This window comes from Populus nigra, chromosome 7 (assembly GCF_951802175.1).
Source record: "Populus nigra chromosome 7, ddPopNigr1.1, whole genome shotgun sequence".
Taxonomy (NCBI): domain Eukaryota; kingdom Viridiplantae; phylum Streptophyta; class Magnoliopsida; order Malpighiales; family Salicaceae; genus Populus; species Populus nigra.
In genome coordinates, this window is record NC_084858.1 from 9,489,271 (window position 1) to 9,516,869 (window position 27,599).

Here is a 27,599-nt window from a genome sequence, read left to right on the forward strand (position 1 = left end):
TTTTTCCCACGAGAAACTTGTATTGTTTTCTTTTAATTTTCTACGGCGCTTGCTTCCTCTTGCCACCATACTAGATGTGATGATAAAGATACCAATCATGCTTAAGTTGAGGGCCAAGCAATAAAGCAAAGCTTTCATTTAATAAAAAACCTTAAGAATAAGTAAGATATATTTGTTAATTATATTTTATTATGCTAATTATTTTCACTTAATAAAATGCAAGGACAAAATGAAGATTGCCCATAGCCCTATTTGTCATATATATATAATAAATAAAAAATATTTTTTAAATATTTTAAATTGACTCGTTTATAGTTTTGTTAAAAATCTTTATTCACTTTAAACCGGTTTTATCACGCATGTGTAACGAGATGGCAATTTAATTTCCTGCCATGGATTGTATAAAGATAAATTATATAGCAGCCCAAAAAATGGTGATGTTAGGCTTCTAATCTCAAGGGATTTGTATGGTGGTTAAGGATATACTTTCTCTTCCTTAGTTCATTCCTTTGGGTCAGCTTCTCGAAGAATTTATTAAATTTCTCATAATATATTTCATCAATGTAAAAGGTATGCCTTTAAGATAGTTCATGAAGAAACACAATCTTAATTTGATGTGTAAACTGAATTAAAAATATAGTTATCATTGAAAAAAAGAAGAAGCATGCACACTTCTAATATGAAGTGATTGATGGAGAAGATATGTTTTTTTAGAGGGTGTTTGAGAGTATGATAATGGTTATTTTTCAAAATACTTTTTGCTCAGAGCACTACTAGAAAATGAGTGAAAACCAACAGAATTAACGACATAACTTTTTTGTCGGTAATTTTTACCGACGGATATAATTCCGTCTTTAATTATGTTTTTTTAGAGGGTGTTTGAGAGTATGATAATGGTTATTTTTCAAAATACTTTTTGCTCAGAGCACTACTAGAAAATGAGTGAAAACCAACAGAATTAACGACATAACTTTTTTGTCGGTAATTTTTACCGACGGATATAATTCCGTCTTTAATTTTGTTGGTCTATACTGACAGACCTTTGTTGTCGGTAATAATTACAGACGGCATAGATTCCGTCGGCAATACGGTTGGTATATACCGACCATATTGCCAACGGACTCTATAGAATTTTGAAAAGAAGAAACAGTGTAAGGACGTGGAATTTTTTCATACGATTTTACTGAGGGAATGACCGAGAGATTCAAACCTGGATCTTCGTACAGTGACGTGGCCCATTCATCGTAAGAATTACCGACGGGTATACCGACAGGACATGAACGTCAGTGATTCCATCGGTAAAAACCAATATATACACACTCTGCCGACTCTCTCCTCCTCTATTTCTCCTTCTTCTTCTCCATCCCAACTCTCCCCTCCCAAACTGCAACCAACCACCCATCCCAACTCTCCCCCTCTTCTCAACACAAGCACTCAAGTTTCTTATACTTTTGTACGTGGTCACAACATCCGTTCTCTGATTAATTTATTGTGGATTTTATCATTTTTTGAAAGTAAATCTATCCTTTTTAGTTTTAACATTTAAATGTCAATTTTATTTTATTTTTTTTAGTATATGTATTTTGTTAACGTATGTACTTGTTTTATTGTTATTTGTCAAAGAAACTTGTAGTATGAATGTATAATTTAGTAGTTGTTATAGTTTATTTTAGATTTTATCAAATTGTATTTGTTTGCAAATTGTTGAAACTTTATTTGAGTTACACCGAATTAGATGTGTTGTGATGAAATAAATAATAGCTTATTTAATGAGTTCGTTTTAATTTTTATTAATTCTATTGCAGAGTTGTGATTTCTATAAATTTATATATGTATAAATTTGTATGGACGTTGATAATTGATAATTGATAATCGATAAAAAATATTTAACATATGTGTTTTTTTAATTTGTTGGATAATGTCGGGGCAAACCAATATTTTTGCAAATTTATTTACATAACATAGTTAATTAATATATGTTGTCATTATAATTTTATAAAGGTTTGATAGAAGTTATAGATGTATCGAGACTCACCCCAAGGATTGCGAAGGATGAATTATTGTAATGGGGTTCAGGGTTTTATTAATTTTGCAACATCTATTCTGAAGAATTTTACTGATTGCGGTATTAGGTGTTCATGCAGAAAGTGTAAAAATAAAAAGTTTTTGCATCAAGATGTTGTAACGATGCATCTTCTAACCAAAGGATTCATGGAGGATTACCTGTGTTGGTATGCACAGAGAGAACTATTTGTTCTTAATGAGAGCATGGTAGAAAGGGTGATTGGGTCAATTTCTAGTGCTAGAACGTGCATAAAGTTGTAAATGACAACAGTAATCCTTACAGGAATATGGTTATGGATGCAATGAGAATAAATCAAGGTAATGTTAGTCATTGTCCAATTGTAGAAGAAGAACCTAATGCAAATGCAACGAGGTTTTTGGATATATGGAAAGATTCTGACGAACCATTGTGGGATGGGTGCAAGAACCACAATAAATTATCAGTCATAGCACAGGTGTTCACCATCAAGTCAGATCATGGGTTGAGTGAGACCAGTTATGACAAAATTATAGAATGGGCGAGAAGCATTTCACCTGAAGGGAACATGCTTAAAGAGAATTTCTATGCTACTAAGTCCATGATGAAACCCGTCAGTTTAGGATACCAGAAAATTGACATGTGCCCAAACTTCTGCATGATTTACTACCTTGAAAATGTTGAGTTGACCGAGTACATGACATGTGGGCATTCTCATTACAAACCCAGAACTAGCATGGGAAAGAATCTCGTGGTATATAAGAAACTTAAATATCTCCTAATCACACCTAGATTGCAGAGGTTATTCATCTCACCAAGGACTATTGAACACATGACATAACACCAATCATATAATACAGTTGATGGAGTGATGGTGCATCCTTCTGACGGCGAAGCATGGAAACACTTTAACAATGTGTATCCTCACATTTTAGCTAAATCAAGGAACGTGCATCTTGAGTTGTGTATAGACAGATTCAATCTATTTGGGTCATTTGATGTTTCTTATTCTTGTTGGCCAGTCATACTAATGGCTTATAACTTGCCACCATGGATGTGTATGAGGCTGGAGTTCATGTTTTTATCTATGGTCATACCAGGTCCGAGCAGTCTGGGTTGAAATATAGATATTTGTCTTCGACTGTTGATTGATAAGTTGTGATTAATAAATAAAAAACTTTCAATTGGTATTTTTGCTTATCTTCATATCTTTAAAAAATTGTATTTAGGAAAATATTTTACAAATATATGGATAAAAAAAATAGTTTATTTAGCTCTTTCATACCCACTCTAACTAGTTATTTTGGTTTTTTTTGTTAGTAGCTTTAACTATAACTTTAGTACTATTTATTAGATACGGCTTATTTGAAATTAATTGAATGAACAATTCATAAAAAAAAAAAAAAAGAATGGTGACTTGCGCCTTTCTTATCTTTCGACGAAGAAAAAAACTACCGACATCTTCACCAAAAGTCTCTCTACTTCTCGTTTTAAAATTGCAGTATTCCATTTTCTAGTTCCTTACCCTGTCAATTTTCAATTCTTGGTTATTGAGATTTATGGGCAATATGCATTAATATTTAAGGTTTCAATCTTTGCTGGAGTTAGATTTGGAACGGTAGTTGTCAAGCACTATCATGTACAATTGTTGTTATGAAAATAATATCTTAATTTCATCAGCAATGCTTCTGAAGTGCTAGGATAAAAAGGTTATTTTGTTAATTAAATCATTTTAATTTTTTTTATTATATAAATAATTGTATCTTAAATTTTAATTTTGTAAAAGTTAAAATAATTTGTTTTTTTATAATAAAGACATGTTTTATTTATTTATTTTACATATAAAATTTATCTCACAACAATTTTAATCAAACATTTATTTTTTAAATTTTAATTTTTTTAAATCACAATCAAGATTATTTTTCTTAAATCTATTTTTTTTTAATTTAACCTCAAAAACTAACACAAAGCTATATACACACACACTTAACTACAATGGTTTATTCAACACGGGTCAATATTTTAAAAGACCTCAACGTGGTCACAAAACTAAATGAAGTTAATCAATTTACTACCTACTAATTGAAAAAAAAAATCTAAGAAAAAAAACGTTTTTCCATTTAAAAAATCTTAAAGGGTATTTTTTTAATTAATTACAATAATATTTTTAATTTAGTTACAATAATTTTTATTTTTATTTAATTTACAAGGTGAGAAAAAAGGAAAACCCCAATATAAAAAATGTCATTATCAAGGATTTTATGTTTATGATATTTTGTTTTACCTTCTACACTAAATTAAACCAAAAGAAAAAAAGCATTTGCATTAAACACAATAGTCATTTATAATGGTATTTTTTTAACCAATTGGAAATACAGTGCAAAAACGTTTTATAAAATTTAATTTAATTTTGCTAAAAATTAATTATTTTTTTTATATTTTGAATTATTTTGATACATTGATTTAAAAAATAATTTTTAAAAAATTAAAAAATATATTATTTTAATATATTTTAGTATGAAAAATACTTTAAAAAATAATTACAACTACATTCACTAATGTATTTTTTTAGAGATTGATTTTATTTCAAGCTGTGGACCAAAGAAATGCACTGCAGCTTTAATTTGAAATTTAAATCCACACCTATACTAAAGACTCGATTACTTCTTAAATGTCAAAATTACAAAAAATGTGTTTTATGATATTTTTTATTTTAAAATATTTTTTTTATTTTTAAAATTTATTTCTAATATTAACATAATAAAATAAAATAAAATAATTAATTTAAAATAAAAAAAATCCGCAGCCCAACAGCAATCCCTTGAAACAGTACCCAAAGGCACTCAACGGCGTCATTTTGAAGGAAAAAGTTCTCTAAACTAGAGAGGAGATTCGAGTGCGGAGGAGGATCCATGAGATGAGCTTCCATTTAGCGCGTTTCTTTCTCCAATTCGGAATATCTTCAAGAACTGCTAGTATTAACTCCAGTAGTGGTTATTACGATCTCCTTTTCAATCCCAACAAACGCAAATTTACTGCAACTGCCATTCCTACAGCCCAAAAGGTACAGATTTGTAGTTGGTCCCATCATCCATGTTGTTTCTACTCTACTACTTGACTAATCACTATACTATTTTCTTGGCCTGTTTTTTATGGGCATGCAGTCAAGTAAAGAAGAGCTTTTGGTAGTTGTTGGAGGTGGAGCAGCTGGAGTGTATGGAGCTATTAGAGCCAAGACTCTGGCTCCTAATCTTGATGTCCTTGTTGTAGAGAAAGGAAATCCTTTATCTAAGGTCATGTTTTTCTTTTTCTTTCCTTTCCTTTCTGGGCTCCTGCTTATATATACTACAGAATTCAGTTTGCACTTTCTTGAGTGATTTTTGGCTTATTGATTGTGGGTGTTTACATTTACAGGTGAAAATATCAGGGGGAGGCAGATGCAACGTGACAAATGGGCATTGTTCTGACATTAAGGTAAGTGTAAAACAACAAATGCTTCCATTGAAAAAAAATGTTATATTAAGATTATGTTTGTTTTGAAATTTCATGTTGCTGTTCTATGCTTTGTTGATGACTCTTGAATTTCCCTTTAATGGGAATATAGCTTACTTCTATTTTTGTTTTCATGTTATTCCTTTCGTACTAGTTTATGGAACATTCTACTAGTCTTAATGAGATTTTCTCATGGTAGAGCATCTGAAGATTGCTGCTTTTTTCTTCAGGATTTTTTTTAACGACCGGTTAGTATGTTACTTCTTGGAGTGTGCAAAATGAAATATCAGTGTGGGTGGTCAGGCATGACAAGAAATTTAAGTAAAACATAGAGCTTTATAGTATCTTTATTTTTCAAAATTTCGGTAATACTTAGAAAGGGGATAACTAAGAGAATGATTTTCAATGCTTATTGCAGTGTTATTGCACAGGATTTCTTTGCAATGCAATAGCGTAGTAGAGAAATTGCTGCACTTAAATTAGCTTCTTTACAGTTGCTCACTTCATATTTGCTCAGATTATTATTCATCTGGTATTAAGTGTAGTTTTTTTTTCCCTTGTTAACACAAAGTAAGTGCCATCAGGAAAGGGCCTTTTAAAGCGAAGCTAGTAGAAAACAACTATTCCATGTTTTTGCTTAGCAATTAATCAAGTGCTACATCAGAATCAAATTCCAAAAATTTAAATTCATAAACATGGACGTGCCCCCTAACAGTAGCCACCTTTTCTTAGTTGCAGATGAAAAACCGCTGTCTGAGGAAAGCTCCTTGTTATATATGTCAAATAAAAAAAATTTAGTTCTTCAGGTGGCATCTCTAACCTTCATTTTGGTAGTGTCACGGTCAAGAATGACAGTCATTCAGTTGTGTGTGACTGAATGTTGATTGGACATTCTGTCAAAGTGATCCACATTCCAACTTCGATGACCATCATAACAAAGACAGCAAGCAAGGGTACTGGATAATTTGTCCTAACTGCAATTGCAGGATGCTGACTATAGATATGTGTAATATCATATCTTATAATAAGTTCACAGAAAATTCATGATAGGGGTCAATCTCTCCGATGAAGATTAACCCCAGCCTGATAGTAGTGGCTAGAGAAGCAAATGGAAACAGGAACTAAAATGGATAGTTTAATTAAGCAATCATAGTGAAGTGCAGTTTTTTTATTAGACATTGGAGGTCTTCAGTGCATGGATAACCATTAATCTTGTAAAAGTATTTTTCATCTCCCCCACATTCTAATAGGAAAAATAAACGAAACAACTATCTGCTGCTGCCATCTCCTTAAATCTGTGACAATTTTAGCCATGGCTCTGCTTGTTGCTCTCTAATTATCTGGAATAGAGCTGTTGAAAAAAATATATATTATCCCATGACAACAAAGATGAAGAATTCAAGGAGATCAGGGCCAACAGGATAGTCCTCTCCCTTATTTTTGGTATTAGTTGTGTTTGATGAATTCAAACACATGAGATAACAGTGACATGCTTAATGACCACAAACTTTGTAGGAGCATTTAATATTTTAACCTTCTACACTATACTGATCAATAGTTAAGGAAAAGCTTGGCTTCAATGAAGTGTTAAAATGTCCTTTGCAGTGGTGTTATTTTTGTCAGGTCTAATGACATCTAGAAACTGGATCCTCTTGCAAATACATAATTTGTTGAATTCACATTGTGTTGGGTTGGTTGCAGATTTTAGCGGAACAATATCCCAGGGGTCACAGAGAATTCAAAGGTTCTTTCTTTGACATGCATGGCCCAGCAGATACAATGTCCTGGTTTACTGATCATGGGGTGGCTTTAAAGGTTGTCTCTGAAACTGCATGTATTACACTTCGTCAGTCATCTTGCACATGCTATTTATTCTTGTATACCCATAGATTGAGGAGGATGGAAGAGTGTTTCCCACCAGCAACAGCTCGTCTTCAGTAATTGATTGTCTTCTGTCTGAAGCCAAACATAGAGGAGGTTTGTTTTCTTTACCGAGAATATGTGGATTTTTTTATATTAATCTTAGCTTAAAATGATGGTTTGTTTGACAATTTTCCTTTCCAATAGTAAATCCAATAGTGTATGATGTTGTAAGGGATATTGATATTATGAATCTCAAAGAAATGTTTTAGATAATGGGCAACTTTCTTATTATTTCTGCTACAGATTTATCATTTATTCCTCTTGTAATATGATTTTAGATAGCTTACTATGACCTCAATATTATGGAATGCTTGAAAGCTATACTTTCTGAACTATGACTTCTTCTCCCAGTTTCATTGCAGACTAGAAAAGTTGTATCAAGTGCATCTGTTGAAGCTGGTGGAAAGTTTCTTTTGAAGCTTGAGAAACGTACAGTCAGTTTCATTGAAAATGTCAAAGCTGATTATCTATTGATTGCTAGTGGGAGTAGCCAGCAGGTACTGATAGATGGATGTTTCACTTGCATCACCATGTGGGTACTTAAATTTCTTGTGATATTTTGTTTTCTTATTACAGGGTCATAGTCTTGCAGCTCAGCTTGGTCATTCAATTGTAGATCCAGTACCGAGCTTATTCACTTTTAAGATTGCAGATTCAGGACTAGCAGAATTATCAGGGGTAATGCTTCTGTTTAATAGATTCACACTTAATATGCTACTTTTGTAGCCTTTTGCAAATGTACTATCAGATCTATATTGAGTCGAAAGACAGTGGCTCTTTATCCTGAGTCCCTAACAATTGTCTGCCTATTTTCCCCCTATTTCTTGAGATAGTACAAATATAACTATTTTAGTTGTAATCAACAAAATTAGCTCTACTGAACAATGTGTAATTATTAGTTGAATGGACTATGCATTTTCTTAAACTGTGATTGCTTGGACTGACTGTTAAAATGGCCTCTGCTTATCGTACTAGAAGTTGCTTATGAGAACCCTCAGATTGCTGTTAATAAAAAACACTTACTAAAATTTCTAGTGGTGCTCAATCTCTTTCATTATGGTACTTGATGTTTTATCTTAGGCAGCAGGTTCATGAAATAAATTTCCATTCATCATGACATTTAGTGTGAAATTATGCATTTCTGAAATTGATTCTTTTCAAGGTTCTACATTGAATACCCTGCTTCCTAGTCATTCAGGTGATGACTTCATAATTTTCAGCATATATATGGATTACTTTTTTTTAATGGATGATATATGCATTATTTTGATAGGACTAAAATAACTCCATGTCTGTCCAGACATCCTAGATTACCAAGAAACAAGTTGCTCTTCATCACAAGTTACATTGTGTTGTTATATCAATATTGAAGTGTTAATTTTCTCAATTTGTAATGTTCAGGTTACATTTCCGAAGGTTGAAGTGAAGCTGAAATTAGAAAACATTCTGAGGAACACACCACACCTTACACAGGCATGTTTTTCTGGCTGATATGATGTAAATGTACTTGAGTGTAGGAAGTACTAATAGATATCAAATTTCAGGTTGGGCCCATGTTAGCTACACACTGGGGTCTCAGTGGGCCTGTGATTCTTCGGCTTTCTGCTTGGGGGGCACGTGATCTGTTCAATTCAGGTTACAAAGGTAATATAAAGTTTTACTCTCTCTCTCTCTCTCCATTCCTTTCTTCTTCAATAATCTTGATAGCATTTGGGTGCAGGCACACTTATAGTGGATTTTGTTCCTGATTTGCATATAGAAGACATGAAGTCAATCCTTAATCGACACAAGCATAAATATGCAGTAATCTTTGATCTAAGTTTTCACTACTCAAACTTTTTGCATGCTCCATAAAGTCTTGAGTTAGTCATGAATTTGGAAGTGGTCCTTCACCCTCTTTGCTAATATAGTGGGGTAATTCAAAGCCAAATTTCTCTCTGGTTTACCAGAGCTTGGTAGATGAGTGTTATAAATTTCTTGTTCATTTAAATGAGGGTAACATGAGTACATGGAACTGTTCTTGGTGATCGACCTCTGACAAATGCTGGTTAATGATGCTATGAAAAGAGCTGATATTTCTCTTAAATTATGATTTTTCTTTATGCATAACCAAACCACCAGAGAAGAGAAAACATGCTATGGCATTAATTTAAACTGCTATTGAAAAGCCTAATGGAATATGATGTGTTCCAGGTCTGGTTGTCAACTACCGGAAATCAGAATTTATTTGTAATAACTCCATTGAGTCTTGGATAAAAGCCAGATTAAATCTGTTTTTCCAGTCTCTGCAGATCAAATGTGCCTTTCCCAGTTCCTCATTATCTACAAGACTACAGTTATTTTCATGCTTTGCAAGTAGTGGGATATTTATTGCTTTCTTTAAGGTTGTTTTATGGTAATCTTGGTTTACTTCTATCATATTATTTATTTGTTTGCAGAAACAAAAGGCACTTAATTCATGGCCATTGGGGTTCAGCCTTACAAAGAGATTTTGGAAATATATTGTGGATCGAGAGGTTGCTTGTGTTTTTCGAAGTAAATTATCATCTGTTGATGCTCCAGCACAATATTAATTGCACATGCCATTCTTTGTTATTAATATGCAGGGTCTGATTGGAGATGCACTGTGGGCCTCCATATCAAACAATTCCATTGTTTCTATTGCTCATCTTTTAAAGCATTGTGCATTTGAAATAACAGGAAAGGTAGAATTTTCACTCTTAGGAACTATTTGAGCTCCCTTCTTTGAATTCTGTCACTTTCTTGAGTATCTATGCTTTTATTCTTAATGTAGGGCCAGTATAAGGATGAATTTGTCACTGCTGGAGGTGTTCCTTTATCTGAGGTTCTCTCTCTCTCTATCTCTCTCTCTCTATTTTTTAGTGTTACCAGAACCACAACTTGATTTCCTTTTACTTCATGAAGATCTCTTTGAACACAATGGAAAGCAAGAAATGTGCACGTCTTTTCTTTGCAGGAGAGGTAATGTTCCCTACTCTCAGACATTTCAGGTTCCTGTTTCTTTTTTGTGAACAAGGTAGAAAATAAACTTCAGTGTGATTGCGATAGTTCCAACTTCTGTACTCAAGTTCATCTATCTAGAATTTAAATTAATAATGCTGTGTGAGATCATGTTGGATAGTGTTTGAGTTCTGATCACCATTCATGGTGTCAAATTTTAAATTTTTTCGCAGGTGCTGAATGTTGATGGGGTAACTGGTGGTTTTAACTTCCAGGTATAAAGGCACCCTTTGGCACCTATTTTTTCTTTTTTCTTTTTGAGATTGGATTTGTTGTCCATGTTATATTTTATTGATAAATGAATTATGTGAAATTTTAGAAAAGTAGGAACTTTGTTTTGCCATTCGGAGATCTATGTAAAGTCAATGCAAGCCTTCAGTCACTGTGGAATGCTTTTCCTGCAAAAAAATCGCTTTTATAGTGAAATTTTGGGCCAAGTGAATTTCTTTTTCATTGAAAATTGATAAGCAGATAATTAAGATCTCTATAATCTTGTCTTAGTCTCTTTGATTTTTACCAGAATGTTGGAACTACTGTATTTATAGAGATGGATTCCCATGATCAGATACAAGTGTCCTCTATTTAGTTCCTTCTGGATGGAACAATATTTGATTAATTAATTGTTCTTTTTGTAGAATGCATGGTCTGGTGGATATATTGCTGGTACAAGCATTGGTGGACTAGCGGCTGAAGCTACTTTGGAAGAGGGCATTCTTTGAACACGACAGTCTAGTTGTTTCCATTGCAAGCTTGTATGGACATGATGAATATATCTTACGAGAAGCTTGTGAATGAATGTACGTGTAGGAACATGATTATTGAATGTGCTTCAATTTTGACATTTAATTTTTTGTTTTCTTTTTCCCCTCTGTAGTTGGCAACAATAAATGAAAATTATTGCATCTAACCATTGTCAAAATAATCTGCTTTCCCATGATGTTTGTTAGTTTGAATATTTCATGAAGATTGCATTTTCACATTTATAAGTTGACTAAGTTGCCTGATATATGCTGTCAAATTTTGATTATGCTGTTTTTAAGAAAATATTTTCAAAGTACATATGATAACCGAACAGCAGTCCACTGACAAATAGGTGGCAAAAAATTAAGATTTTAGTGTGATCATTGATGATACACATTTTCCTAAAAAAATATGTATTTTTCCAGCCGTCTAGGCAGTAATTCCAGCTCAAAATTCAGCACAAACCCGGTTAGTGTAATCTTGTTCGGCATGCTATTTTACGCGTTTTTTCAGGCTGTCACGTGATTTTTATGCACAAACTTTTTTCCACGCGTGCATGGATTTTTCAATGTAAAGCATGCATTATTTTATTGTGATCATGACTGCTCATCACAATATTTGCATAAATAGTATGCATCATCATGACTAGTCAATGGCAACACTAGTTTTTTCATTAATGATAAGTTCACCTTTTCCATGTAGAAATTTCAAATTCTAGGTGTGTAAATATTCTTAGACACCAAATAAGAAGACACAGTAATACAAGTCAATCACACAAAGTTAAAGTCATGCCATTCTTTTATATATATATATATATATATATATATATATATATATATATATATATATATATATATATATATATATATATGTTTTTCACTCTTTTTATATTTATTGACTTAAACATTAGAAGATCTCATATTTTTTAACACATAACTCTTTTTAGAAAAACTTTTGAACTTGCAATCAAGCCTAGTAATACTAACAACTCATGGTACGACTATGAAAAATCCAATTTCTCTCCATAATATTAGCATTCCAACTAAAAAAAAAGTATAATTAAGCTCTTTATCATCAACCAACAAAAATATAAAAATATTAGAGCTTATCTCTAGAAATTTAACAAGAAAATGTTAAACAACTAAATTAAGACTTTCGGTGGAAATGAAACTTGTTTCCCTCTACTCTTTTCTTTTATTTTTCTTTTTTTTGCATATTGTCTGATATTTCGCTCAAGTATATAGTTGATTACGGAAACAACTAAATAGGACCGGTCCAATAAACAAATAAACTATTGATTTTCCCATCTTTATCGAGCAAAATCATGCTAGGCTTCACCGAGTTATATCAAGGCCGCGTGTCTTTCTTCTATTCTTTTATTTGAATATCATATATCCTTTTCCGATGATGCTAATAAGATAATATTCATTTATACTTTTGAGGTTGACTTCAGTGCTCTCTATGAAAAAATTTGTGAAAGTGTCTATCAATTAATAACGAGATCTATTTTATTTTTTCTAGTTATAAAAAACTTTAGAATATATTGAAAATTACGTTAGCAATCCATAATAAAAATATCGTTGAGCGGGGAGGGAAGAATAGGTGGGGTGGCTGGAAAGGGAAGGGGGAAGGGGGAAAAGGGAAAGGAAAGGGGGGCGGCTGGAAATGTAGGGTTAGAGTATTTATTATTTAGGTTTATGATGTTTCCTTTTATACTTTTTTTAATTCAATTAAATCAGTTTGGTTTGGTCCGGTTCAATTGATTTAAGCCTTTTTAAATCGGAACCGAACTGGACTGGACCGGGTGGTTTTTTTAATTTTTTAATTGGTTTATTCGATTTTTTTCTATCAGTTTGGTTTATTCGATTTTTTTCTATCGGTTTGGTTTTTTTGGTTAATTTTTTCTCGGTTTAATCGGTTGGTAAGTTTTTTTGAACACCCCTAATTTTAATTATTATTTAGTTATTATATTAGGATAAAAAAGACAAGAGAAGACCTGTCTCATTATATTAACATAAAAATCTAGGTTTGTTTTTTTTTTTTTAAGATGAGATTTTTTACCGTTTATTTTTTATTAGATTTTTATTAGCTTGTTTGATAATCCGAATAGGTTCATATTTATTCTTTTTATTTTCTTTGTTTTTTTATCAATTTATTTATATTTGTTACATATATTTTTCTTTATAATAATTAAATTACTATTTGAACTAATAATAACTTAAAATTTTGATTTTTTTATTCTAATATTTTTGTACATCAAAAGAAAAAAAAATTGCTCGCCGAGCTCGGGTAACAAATCTCGCAGCAACTAAGAAAGCTGGAGGAGAGAAGGCAGGCACGCTCTTGACAAAATGTTTTCTTGTGTAAAGATGACAACGCCGCTCCATTCCAAGACACAATACATTTTTACAACGGAGCAGTCACCCGCCAACTTGCAGGCAAGCACCGTTCGAGAGATTCTCTCAATGTCTGCTTGAAGGCCGAAAGACTGTATAACCATTGACACCGCGTGCCATATTTAGCTAGTTCCTCCTTCCTTTGTCTTTATTTTCTTGCTTGAGTGATTACATGTCATAGGATTATTTGTGTGCTCTGTAATACAAGTCAAACATGCAATCATACAAAGTCAAAGTCATGCCATTCTATATATATATATATATATATATATATATATATATATATTTCTTTCCATATACACTATACTCTACTTATATTTATTGACTTAAAAGATTTCATATTTTACAGGTAATTTTTTTTAGAAAAGCTTTTAAACTTGCAATCAAACCTAGTGATACTAACAACTCAGTATACCACCATGAAAAATCCAATTTCTCTTCATAATTTTAGCATTCCAACTAAAAAAGAACATAACTAAATTTTTAGAGATTTACGGTGGAAATGGAACTTGTTTCCCTCTACTCTTTTTTTTTTTTTTATGTTTTGCATATTGTCTGATATTTTACTGAAGTATATAGTTGATTACGAAAACAACTAAGGTTACGTTTGAGAACGCGGCTGCGGCTATGTCCTCAAAAAATTTGAATTTTTTTTTTTTGCTAAAATTTAATATGATTTGTATGTTTTGGATCGTTTAGATGTGCTGATGTCAAAAATGATTTCTAAAAAATGAAAAAAATATCATTAGCATGTATTTTGGCACGAAAAATTATTTGAAAAGTATCCACAACCACACTATCAAACACGCTCTATATAAGACTGGTCCAATAAATAAATAAACTACTAATTTTCCCACCTTTATCGAGCAAAATCATGCTAGGCTTCACCGAGTTATATCAAGGCCGCGTGTCTTTCTTCTATTTTTTTTTTATTTTTTTTATGAATATCATATATCCTTTTCCGATGATGCTAATAAGATAATATTCATTTATACATTTTTGAGGTTGACTTCCGGTGCTCTCTATGAAATAATTTGTGAAAATGTCTATCGATTAATAATGAGATCTACTTTATTTTTTCTAGTTATAAAAAACTTTAGAATATATTAAAAATTACGTTAGCAATCCATAATAAAAATATCATTTTGTTTTTCTCAAAACAAATCAAATAATTAGTTTTTTTATGAATATCATATAACTTTTTTCCATAATGCTAATAAGATAATATTCATTTATACATTTTTAGGTTGGCTTCCGATGCTCTCCATGAAACAATTTGTGAAAGCATCTATCGATTGATAATGAGACCTACTTTATTTTTTCTAGTTATAAGAAAATTTAAAACAATGTTAGCGATGCACAGTAAAAAGATTTTTTTATTTTTCTCAAAACAAATCAAATAATTAGTAATATGGTCTTTACATAGAGATTCATTAGCGAATACCATATTGATGGTGAACAGTTTAATCTTTTCAATTTTCTTATACATAGTTGAATGATTACATTACCCTTTAAATCAATTTTTTTTAAAAAAATTGATGCCAATAAATGTTTTTGTATTTTTTATTTTTAAGCATAATAAAATGACTCAAATACCCATAAAAGTATAATTTTCTTAGCTTGCATTCAGGGGTATTTTTTTGTTTTTTTTTTGTTATTATTAGGTTGCTAGAGGGGAAATTTTAAAAATTTGAAAATTATTAAAAAAAATGATTGTTGCGCATGGGTGGCAGTTGCACTCTTTGAGTGCTGCGTTTGGTTTTTTTATTCGGTTTTTTTGTTACTATGAAGTTGGTAGAAAGGAAAATTTGTAATTTTATAAATAAGAATATTATTAAAAAAGCAGATGACAAGTGCATTGCACGTGTCAATGCGTGGCTGGTGGTGGTCTCGCTCTTTGAGTGGTATGTGTAGCGGTGTATGACAGCATAATGCTGACTTCAAGAGTGATGTTCAAATCGTCTTGATAGTTCCCTTCATTCATGGGCAACCCATGTGGAAAATGGAGCTCTGGTTTGTCATTGACAATCTTTTTCTTCTTTTTTTTTTTCTTTTATGTCTTCTAATTAATATTCGTGTCTAACCCTACAAGTTTTCAAAGTAACATTTCAATTTGTTTTCCTTCAAATTTGACCCATGTTCTTTTTATTATTATTTGTTTTATTTAAAGAAGTTTATAAAATTGAATTTTATTTTTCAATTTCATCTTGTAATTTTTTAGATGTCAAATTTGATCCATATTATTTTGATTGTTATTTTTTTGTTTAAATTAATTAGTATGATTTCATCCGCCTTCAATTTATTTTCCTATTAAATTTGATCCTTATTATTTTTATTTTTATTTATTTTTTACTTTGATGAATTTTTTAAATTGAAATCTTTTTTACTATTTGTTTTATTTGAATTAGTTTATAAAATTGAGTTTTTTTTTTCAATTCCATCCTCCAAATTTTTTGCATGTTAGATTTGGTTCCCATTCACTAATTAATTGCTACTTGTTTTGTTTGAATTAATTTTTATGATTGGATTTTTTTTTATTTCATTATCCTTTTGTTTTTTTCCTTATCATATTTGATTCTTATTCTTTTTATTGTTATTTTTTTTTTACTATTGGTGATTTTTTAAAATTAAGATTTCCTTTCCAGTTTTATCTTTCAATATTAAATTGGTTAGGGATTTAGCTTCTAAATTGAGCCCTGGTTTAAGATTTCATCGATTGCAGGTTTCAAAGATTCACACAGGTATGCTTGTTTTTTTTTTTCTTCTTTTTTTTATGCTCATATTTTTTTTTCAGTTTCATCCTTCATTATTTATTTACTTAAAGATTGGGCTCTATTAATTTTTTTCTTTCTTTCTATAAGATATTTCACTAATTTTAAAATTGATTGGAGTTATCTCATTTCTTTTTATTGTCGTTCTTTTTTAAAAGATATTTTGTTTTTTATTTAAATGAAATTAATTAATTAATTAACTGTAAGAATGAGATGCTCACTTTATGATATTTTAAGAAAATAAAAAAATAAAAGGTTTTTATTGGGTAAATATTGTTTTATTAGCCCGGATAATCGTTTGATTAAATAAAAAATTTATTTAAAGAAACAAAGTTATTAAATACAACAGGATATATGCTCCATATTGCGAGTTCAAATATCTTGATATGCATTTATTTTTTAATTTTTCTAATTTAATCTTTACTTATTATAATGAGATTTTTACATTTATTAATATAGATAAATCTCAATTTATTTAATTGAGCATATGCTCTGTGTTATGTTATCTTTTATTTTTTCAGTTTAGTCTTTACTTATCATTAATGATTTTTTTTATATTTATTGATACAAATAATTTTTGGTTTATTTAATTAGATGTATGCATAAGCTTTTTTATTTTTAATTGAAAATTTTTTATAGCCAAAAATAAATTGAAAAGGCTTATATACATTTTTTAAAAAGATAAAATAAAATTATCCAAACTACAACGAAGCATAGGTCAATAGCTATTGTTATCCATGTCCCAAAATGTATACTTATAATAGCATGACTTGAGATTTGAATCTTCTTAAAGAAGAAAACACAATATTTAATTATAAAAAATAAAATAGGCATGTGTTTAATTTTTTTTAAATAAAAAATATCTTAAAAATAATAAAAATGAATGGTATAAAATATTAGATGAACTAAATATGCTTTTTTTCATTATGGAAATTTTTTTATATAGGATCGAAAAAGTAAAACATTCATTTTAAAAAGAACAGTTTTCAATTTCAATTACTAGTAAATAAGCCTTCTTTGATTATTTTTGTACAGAAAAGATTTTCATAGTGAATTAAGGAGTAACTTTGTAACAATTGCCTTCGTATACGCTATGCTATTTTTGTAGGTTTCTAGTTTTATTTTTCTTAAAAATAAAAGAAGGCAGTAGATGGAAGCACCTTACGCGAACACAAAAATCTAAGGAGACAAACTTGCTTGCCCGTTCCAATAAAAAGATTAAGAAGGATAATGTAACTATATTATTTGATATTTTTACTTATATTTATCTAGTATTTTATCTATATTTTATATTTAAAATGCTTTAATATTCTTTATTTTATGTTTTGAAGGTATTTTTGGATGTAAGATTAAAAAAAAAGTAAATTGAAGATAATTGGTAGATTCGACATCTGATCAATATTTTGTGCAGAGCTTGAGCTCAAGAAGTTGAAATAAAGTGATTCCAGTGACATTAGAAAGCTAACATCCATATGTTTCTATACATATATGACAAGAAAAATAAAAAGATAAAAGAGCATGGAAATCACAGTCTTTAAAGACAAATATCACATTCTGTCATTGTTGACCTTCGACCATTTTGACTTGAATATCTTGAGCTAGAGAAGTCCATTAGATGCAAACTCAATTTTTTTGGATTTCTGACTCAAAGACCTATCAGCTTACCAAAATTCAGTAGAAAACGAGCTTATATGAGAGAGATATGAGTTTTCTAAGATGACATATGAATTTTGTCAGCAGATAGGTTTTGTGAAGAAACAAGTCCAAAGTACTTCCCAAAGCATCCAAGTCGATATTTAAGTCTTTATTTCAGAAATTTTGCTCCTCTAAGTCCAAAGTCAAAGCTTAAAGATTTTATGCAAGACTATTTCTTGTTTTTAGAAAATAGTTATTGAAATACTTAAATGTAAATTGTCTATTTAGGAAAGAACTATTTTGTAGGAAAGGAAGATTAGGGTTTCCTATCAAATAAAAAAAAAAGAGAGAAAGGATAGGAGGTGCGGTCAAAAAGAGAAGAAAAATGCACCCTTTTCTGTAAAAACCCAAAACCATGCATTCTTCTTTCCTTTTGGTTAGTTGTTTAATAGACATGCAAAGCTAAGCTCTTTTTCTTGGTTGCAAGAACACAGAAACCTTTGGATTTCATGAACTATGAGATTTATTTTACCTTTTCTTTTCAATTTATATGATGAATATGTTTGTTTTCCTATGCTTATTTCTTATAATTGTTTATTTTAATTGCTAGAGCGGACTCTAAGTTATTATTGTAAACAATCTATTGCTAAGTTTGTTATCAAAACTAGAGTTGTGGTATATAAACTTGTGAAGCAACTGAGTTTAATAATCGTAGCGGATCTATGTTATTAATCTTAGAGAAAATATTCAATCAAATCAAACATGTATTGCAGCTAGTTATGTGTCTAGATTAATCAACTTAGCTAGTTTTTAAGACTGTCATTCAATTAAATTATCAGTGCGGACACTGTGGTTGTTTGATGGTTAGAGTTAGTTACACTACGAATCAACTAACTAACGTTAAGAAAAGATAAATATTCAGAATATAAATTGATGTATCGTTTCAATGTTCGGTTTTGATTTTCGTAGGTGGACGTCTACTTGAAACCAATGTTTGTTCTCTTGATAGTTTTTTGATTGACTTAATTTAGCTTGATTGTTTTATTCTATTATGGCCTAGATAACCTCACCCCCCCCCCCAAATTGCATATCGTCTAGCACAAAACTCTAAACTAAACCTTTGTTGTTGGATTGACCTCTTGATTGCTCTATACTATCTTGTTTATTTAAGTTAGGATAATTAATTTGTGTGACCGCGACATCGCAACAATTGATTACATAGTCCCATCAGGTGATGAATTTGTTCCAGTGTTAAGGAATGATGAATATGGGAGTAAAGTGGGTTCTTGTTATAAAGATTCATTTCTAGAAACTTCTTATGTGAAAAGCAACTTATTGGGGAGTGCTCATATGGAGGAGATGATGTTTGACGATGAAAATGAGGATTTTGGTGAAGATGATTATCTGGTCATCAAATTATCTAAAGAGGAAAAAAAAATCTGTGAAACCTAGCCTTTTTTTATCAAGTTATAGGGAGAAAGGTGGGATATTCTTACTTATTAAGATGTTTGAAAGCATCATGAAAGGTACATGGGACCTTGATTGGAGGACTTGGGTAATAAAATTTTCTTGGCCAAATTCTTAATATATGGTCGCGGATCACTACCTAACAATGCATCAATGGCATCCAAACTTTGATCCGTATGAAGCAGCCATTGATAAAGTAGCTATTCGGGTTCGTTTACCAGATCTAGCCATAGAATATTATGATTGCTCAATAGGGAACCATATTAACATAACGTTGAAGGTTGACAAAACAATATCAATAGGAGTTAGGGGGATTTTGCACATATATGTGTTGAAGTAGATCTTACAAAACCCACGCCCTTAAAATACAAGCTAAGTAGGAGAATAAGGTGAATTGCTTATAAAGGACTTCACCTAATCTACTTCGATTGTGGCCAATATAGACACAAACAAGAGATTTGCCCTCATATCAACCATAATGCAGAAAAAAGGTTTAAATGTGGACAAGTAGAAAGAGGAAGATGGTCGATCAAGCTTGCTTTATGATGTTGAACTAGTGGTTATACCAGAGGTGGTAGAGTAGTTTGGCCAATGGATGGTGGCAAGAAAAATAGGGAGAAGATCCAACAAAAAGTCAGGTGAAGATGAGGCAAAGGATCCACAATCTTCCGGATTTAAAAATCAAATAAGAGTTGTGGAAAAAATGTCACAAGCGGATTCCAAGCACAAGGAATTAAAGGAGGATTGTGGTTTAATATTTTGTAACAAGAATTTATGGATTTTACGAATAGGATGAGATTTGGGGTTGCAAGGGTGATAATTTAGGAAGAGAATCTTGTGCTTTAAATAAGAGTCCCTAGCTTCAGGATAAGGTTAATTTTGTATCATGATAAAAGATTAGGCGACTAGGGCACTAACGTATATAATAAGAGAACTAAGATTGGGCTACAGATATAGTGAGATGTGAGATGAGAAAATATAGATATAGACATGTCCAAAGAGAAAATGGTGGAGAGGACTAGAATGTCTAAAGCCCAAGTAATAAAAAGGGTTGAATTAGAGAGGGTTCAACCCAATAATATATAACCCTAATTAATGCAATCTAAATGAGAAGGATATTACTAATCCAAGTGGTGTAGTGTAGTGTTATTCCACATTAGAGTAAGGAGGAAGTCATGTGCACCCAACATACCCATCAGATATAGAAACTGTAGAGACAATGGATAGTAAAATGGGTTTTATGTTAAAAAAGCATAATAGGAACTCTTAAGCTGTAGAAGACAATATAATATCAGATGAGAAAGGTGTAGAGACGAACTCTATTGCGTTTCTATGAAGTTGGAATTGTGTTGTGTAATCTTTATGACTTTTACTATGATTAAATTGTGTTTTTGGAATTGCAGGAGACGACCAATAAAGGTTTTACTCCTTAATTCATAATTTTGAGAGGACATATTCCTTTGATGTTTTAGCTCTAACAGAAACACATATATGTGGTAAGGCTACAGACACTACAGTTGGCAAATTAAAGTTTGGCTCAAACTTCCATGTGAAGGCTTAAAGGAGATTAGAGGGAATCTAGTTATTATGGAATGACTCTAAAATAAATATGAAAGTCTTAAGGTCTTCTCAACACCTCATTCACATAATATTTGATGAGGGAAATACTTCATAGTGGTTATGCATCTTTGTTTATGCCAATCCCAATGATTTTTTTAAATGAGCGTGTTTCGAGGATATTAAAGAGATGGATGACTCTATCTCGATGTCTTAGATGGTCATAGGTGACTTTAACAAAATTCTTATGGGTTCTAAAAAGAGGGGAGGAGAGCCAATGGACATAAGAATTTGTAATCAGTTCAATAATTGGTTTTAAAGTTATGGTTTTATTGATTTAGGTAGTATATGGTCTACATTCACTTGGAGAGAACAAGAAAATCAAGGTTATAACAGAATATATGAACGGTTGGATAAGGGTTTTGACAACCAATTATTCAATGTTAGATGTTCAGATTTGTTTATTCGAGTTCTACCCTGGATAAAATCAGACCACCATCCTATATTGGTGGAGTTCAACAACAATAATCAGCATGCTCTAGTAGCATCTCGAACATTCAAATTTGAGATAGCTTGGACACAACATGAGGGGTTTGCTAATCTGGTTAAAAACACGCATGGGAAGGAGGGAAATTTAATTAATAGACTAAATAGTATGACCATGAACTTAAAGGAATGGAACAGGTCTGACTTTGGAAATATTTTCCAGTGTAAATAAAGAGTTTTAACTAGGCATCCAGGGGTTCAAAAAAGGCTGAATGGGGGAGGTAATCGTTTCCTTGTGAGGTTAGAGGCAGAGTTAACCAATGAATATAATCTAATCCTGGAGTAGGAGGAGACGTTGTGGGTTCAGAAGTCTAGGTGTTAGTAGGTGAAATCTGAGGATAGAGAAATACAATATATTTTCACATTAAAATATATTACCTGAAAGACTCTAATAACCAGTGGGTTTGGGACGAGCATAAACTTTAGAAGATGGCAGTGGAATTTTATTGTAATTTATTTATGAGAAATGAGGGGGATGAGACTAGTTTTTACTCGGCTTTTCTAGGTATGGATAATGATGTGAATCAACCCACAAACACCAGCAATGACCAATTACATGTTCCAAATGAGCTATTTACTCAATAAAGACATTGAATGCATTGGTTTTGAAGGTTTCAACCAAGTTAGATTTGAAAGGTCTATTGGAGTATCAATAGAAGGCTTTAGTAAATCTTATCCAAGTGCAAGAGGTGCCTAATCAAACCTTATTTGGGTCATGAGATTTCGACAACAAGGCTGGCAATTTTTCAAAATTTTGACCAATCTTGTGTTTGTGATGTTTCTATATGTTTTGTAGATTTCTAATTAGTTTTGAACTTCCTATTATGTACGAGAACATTAATTATTTCTTTTAAGTATTAGGATTTTTTTTTTATTTCCTTGTTAGGTAATGGGAAAATACAACAAATAAAACAAAAGAATCTTACTACAACTTGGAAACAATATGGTTGGCTGCCTTTTCCTTTAGTTTCTAGGAGTAATGGGCTGCATGGAAGGCTATATATAAGCCTTGAATAAGTTCTATAATATTTTCTTTCTTTATCTTCTTCTCATAGTAGAACATGAATTTAATATTATGGACTTTATTTTATTTTGTTAGCTACAACTCAAGGCTTGTTTGGGTTTAATTAATAATTTGTTTTTAGCTAGGATCCAAGGCTTGTTTGGATCAGGTTATGAGCCTTTTAGTTTAAGGTTTTTGGGTCAGTTTTGTAAGTGGGCCAAATCAGTCCTCTAGGGTAGATCCATTAGGGTTAATTTTTCAAAAACTATTTAAACTCATATAACCTAAATTTCGGTAACCATTGATGAATAAAACTTCTAAATTTTTCAGTTTTAACATGTGAGAGTGATTCTTACATTCTTCAGTTCTTAAATAAACTGAATCTAACTTATCAAAGATTAACTGGCTTTGGGGCATCATTTGGCTTCATTCCAATAGTATTGGTGCCTTGGGGTAGTTTTCTATTGTCTCACACTTCTATTATACCTATTTCAGCTTTATAGGATCATATCTCAATCTTGATTGTGGGTTGCATGACCATGTGATCACAAAGTTCACATTAGCTGGTATCATAGCCAGGCTCCGAAACAAGGTCATATCCTTATGTTATTTTCATTTTCTTAGTGTTTCTTTAAGTTTTTCAGTGTTTGCATCGTTCATCATCTTGTTGTTTGTGTTTGCGGTATTTAAGAAAAAAAAAGTTATATTTCATCTTGTTACTGTCTCTAAATAATCTCAGGAGCATAAAAAAAAGAGATTAGACGAAATTTAAAGGTTGATTCAATTCTGCCGTAGAAACATAACTATTAGTGAACATAAGCAACCACCTCATAACCAATTGAAACTTTATATTATATTTTATGGGGTTAAGATCGCACCATATATTGATTTTGGGTTTATTTTGATATCGTTTACTTGAGGTTTTAATTCGAGGTTCAACTTTTCCGCAAATTGATCATACAAAGGGTTTAGGTACCTACACATAATAAAACAACCTATAAACTGAGATTTGTTGTTTTTTTGTTTTTGTTTCAAAATACTAAATATTGAATTAGAGATCATTCTGATATTGTTTGGTCTAGTTTTCAATTTTGTTACGTAAAAAAATTATGTAACAAGTCAGATTTATGTTAAGTTCCAAAATGTGATCCTTATTATTTGTTTTCATCCAAATATTTTTGTTCTATTATAATTTTGTTATTTAGGAGTCAAGAAATTGTTTTCGCAAATTTTCTCTTTTGTTTTATTTCGTGTCTTCATTCCGTTCACAATTTGTTTGAATTTGCATTGCTACTCGTGAAATCATAATCATAGTTTTCTTTTGCTTTGTTTTCAATATATTTATTAATTTTTTATTCTGAAAATTATAATTGGATTGAGCTGCAAGGGCTACTGACTTTGATTTATTGATTTCAGTTCTTAAAGAACCAAAAGAAAGCAAGTTGTGAGGTAAAAGGCGTAGTGAGCTTATTAGAGTGAAAAGTAGGTATGATGATATATTTTGTGCAACTAACCAAATTTTATATATTCAAAGAATGTCTGAAAACAACAAATTATCAACATAAAATGCTGACGTCACTTTCCAATTGCGAGTCATGGGCCAACAACTCGAGCTCTTGTCTAGGTTATACAAAGATCTAAAAGATCAAGTGAATTCAATATAACAACAGGATTGTGGGGCTGATCACCGAGGAAATACAGTTTGAAGGGCCGTACGGATTATCAGATCTGATTTTGAAGAGTCTATTAACGAAAACACATACGGGTGAAGATGACTATGATTTTGCATATGTTGGCCAAGGAATTAGGGCTGAACTGAATAAGGCTAGGAGGAATGTGAATTTCCATGGCAAAGGGAATTATGAAGATGTGGATGGGGACTTGGACTCAATTAAACTTAAAATTCATAACTTCTAAGGTAAAAACAACCCCGTTGCTTATTTGGTGTGGGAGAAAAAGGTAGATTGAATTTTTTACTATCATAGTTATTTTGAACAAAAGAAAGTGAAATTGGTGGTCATTAAGTTTACGGAGTATACATTGATTTGGTGAGATCATATTGTAATCAATAGGAGGAGGAATAAGGAGCGACCCATTCAGACTTAAGGGGAGATAAAAATCTTAACAAGGAGATGATTTGTGTCAAACCACTATTATAGAGACTTATATCTGAAGCTACAAGGTTTGAATCAAGGTTCAAAGTCAGTAGATGAATGATTGAAGTGAAAAAAATTATTGATTGAACAATACAATCCAAGTAATTTGTAAGGTAGGCTACTATGAATTACCTAATTCTTTTAATTATTTATAAAATAATTATTGATTTTTTTATTCTATAACAAGCAATGTATTTTTTTGTCAGCTTGTACAGACTAAATTTATTTTTGAAATGATTATAAAAAAACACTACCTTTTATATTGATATTCTATATTTATAAAAAAATAATTTTTTTATCTTGAATATTAATTTTAAGGTTGAACTACAAAAACTATGAGAGAGACTACCTCTCATAAATGTATTAGTTCACTGTCTAGATAACTATTTGTGTTTTGTTACAAGTCGGACTAAAATTATTTTTAAACGTAAAAAAAATATGCAATTGTTGCTTATATCTTTTTTCTTTGCCAAAACATAAAATTCAAATTATGAACTAAAAATTTAATATATACAAAGTAAGTTTTTTCAAATATTAAGACTACATCATCTTTAATAAACCCAAGTCCCGAGCTAATCCATTAAATCCGTGACTCGGGTTATGGACCTGATTGGCTTAATAATATCATTTTTTATGGAATAATCTTTATTTAATTATATGAAATAAAAATATATGCTATCAAAAAAAGTAACAAGATAAAATTAAAAAAAATGATGTGCTGTAAAAAACTTGTTAATATAAAAAAAATACTTGCTATAATCTTATTAAAAAAATCAAATGGTATTTAATAAAATAATATCTAAAATACACTCTGAATCAATTTAATAAATTAATAATATTTTAAATTAATTATTTTAAAAAATTAAATTTAAATTAATAATAAAAAAAAGAAACCATACGTGCAACCTTGAGTAGCCTAATACGCTTGATCCTCTTAAAAAAGCCCAAGCACATGGGCACATGGGTCTGCTAGGCCAGACTTCTGTGTTTGTCTTAATTAGAAAGCTCAGACTCATGCCTATTTTTTTCCGTATTAGTAAATAACATTTCATTCATTTTTCTTTTTTTTTTTGTTTTTTAAAATAGGTGATAGGCTGCATACAATGGCAAGTGATATGTCACCTCTTGTCATGTTATAGAGTCACATGTGATGATTCAAAGTCCAAGTGTTTGAACTTTAAAAACTTAATTTTAAGTTATTTTTTACTTGAAAACACCTTTGAAATATTATAAAAAAACTATCAAAAACCACTTAACAACCTCAAAATTACTCAAAAAACACAAAAATCAATCGAATTAAAAATTCTAAAAGAAACCCAAATTGCCTTTTCAAGTATATTTATAGAAAAAAATTATCATTATCGAACTTCTCTTATTAAATGAAACTCGTTGACACTAAAATTGATTATTTTTGGCACTATATTGTGACAAACTGAAAACCTTTCTTCTTTTTTCTCAAACTTAGGATTGAAATATTAAAAAAATAAATTTTTGAACTAAAATTAGATAAAAACTAAAGGAGCTATAAAGAAAGAAAAAGGAAAGTAGGTGCACTAACATAATATTTTCTAGTGAATTTAAAATTGGCCATGAGATTTTTCATTGTTTTACATTTTGGTCATTTTTTATTGAATTTTTTCTTTTCTTAACAATTTTTTAACAATTAGTCATTAATTTGGACATAGATAAGGCTGTAATTGAAAAAAGATATTGAGAACAAAATTAAACAAACCTTGTGGTGCCATGAATTGCTACAATGATTTATCTAATGGATTTAGTATATTTTATAATTATAATTGTAATAATATATAATATTGTAAAAAAAAAGTTGTTCGGTCATTATCCAATGAAAATACCACCTGTGTCTAGAATGAAAGATTTGACAGCTTTTCAATTTACAAATGAGCATTTCTGGCTTTACAACAGGGTATTGTTGTAAAGCTTCGCTGGAAATCTAATATGGATATTTTGTTGCCCAGTACCAACATAATTAAAAAAATAATTTCATATAAAACCAAGGTCTTAGGTTTGATAATCTTATTAAACTCATACTCTTTAAGTGATTAAAAAAATCATATTACATTTTATTTCAAAGATGGTCAAACATGGAAGTCAAATGGATGGATTTTTTTATACATAACCACACCGCGGGACCACGGAAGAATTAATGAAAGTCATATATATTATGTCAAAATGTTGGATTTGAAAATTAGGAGCCCATATCTACCGGAGACCCACCTTAACACCTCTTTATTTTTATATATATCATCAATTTAAATAGTATAAATTTTAGATAATTAAAAATTTAGATAGTTATTAATTTTAAAATATATAAAATTAATTAAAATATATGTAAATTGACCGAACACATATGTTACTAAAAACAAATTACTGCATGCTTATTTAGTTTGAAATACACATACTGTTTTGAAGAAATATATTCTGGTTTTTCTTTATTTATAGCTGATAAAAATTATTATTTTAAATGATGCTCACGTTTTACATGAGAAACAACAAAACATAAAATCTCGTATAATTCAATTCTTGTTTTCAATTGATTACCAATAGAAGTTGGAATTTTCATACTTGACTTTGGGCCACTTTTTTTTTTCAAAGAAATTAATACATAACAAGAAGCAATCAATTTAAAAAAAGAATTGTTGCTTATATAATAGCTATTGAAGATTTATATAGTTATTAATTTTAAAATTTATAAAATTAGTTAAGATGTGTAAAAACTAATCCGGATACCGACGTTAAATTAAAAAAAGAAAAAGAAAAAGCAGTTATAAATCTAAAAACCGTGTCGGGTATAGAAACCTTCCACGTCCTCATCATCCATAAAAAAAA

General features: G+C 30.5%; 1 protein-coding gene across 1 annotated transcript; it reads left to right on the forward strand.

Moving 5' to 3' along the window:
* The first annotated feature begins 4,870 nt into the window (after positions 1 to 4,870).
* On the forward strand, positions 4,871 to 11,384 carry LOC133698188 (uncharacterized). Its single transcript, XM_062121038.1, has 16 exons — positions 4,871 to 5,105; positions 5,206 to 5,334; positions 5,456 to 5,515; positions 7,235 to 7,348; positions 7,423 to 7,510; positions 7,808 to 7,953; positions 8,033 to 8,134; positions 8,858 to 8,929; positions 9,001 to 9,100; positions 9,177 to 9,259; positions 9,895 to 9,972; positions 10,063 to 10,161; positions 10,251 to 10,301; positions 10,382 to 10,438; positions 10,651 to 10,692; positions 11,113 to 11,384. The coding sequence occupies exons 1-16, from the start codon at positions 4,959 to 4,961 to the stop codon at positions 11,194 to 11,196; spliced, it is 1,452 nt and encodes a 483-aa protein (XP_061977022.1). The 5' UTR covers positions 4,871 to 4,958; the 3' UTR covers positions 11,197 to 11,384.
* The last annotated feature ends 16,215 nt before the right edge of the window (positions 11,385 to 27,599 follow it).

Coding starts and splice junctions, on each gene's coding strand:
- LOC133698188 (XM_062121038.1), top strand. CDS start 4,959: ATGAGCTTCCATTTAGCGCGTTTCTTTCTCCAATTCGGAATATCTTCA. Junction 7,349..7,422: donor ATCATGGGGTGGCTTTAAAG/GTTGTCTCTGAA, acceptor GTATACCCATAG/ATTGAGGAGGATGGAAGAGT. Junction 10,439..10,650: donor GTCTTTTCTTTGCAGGAGAG/GTAATGTTCCCT, acceptor ATTTTTTCGCAG/GTGCTGAATGTTGATGGGGT.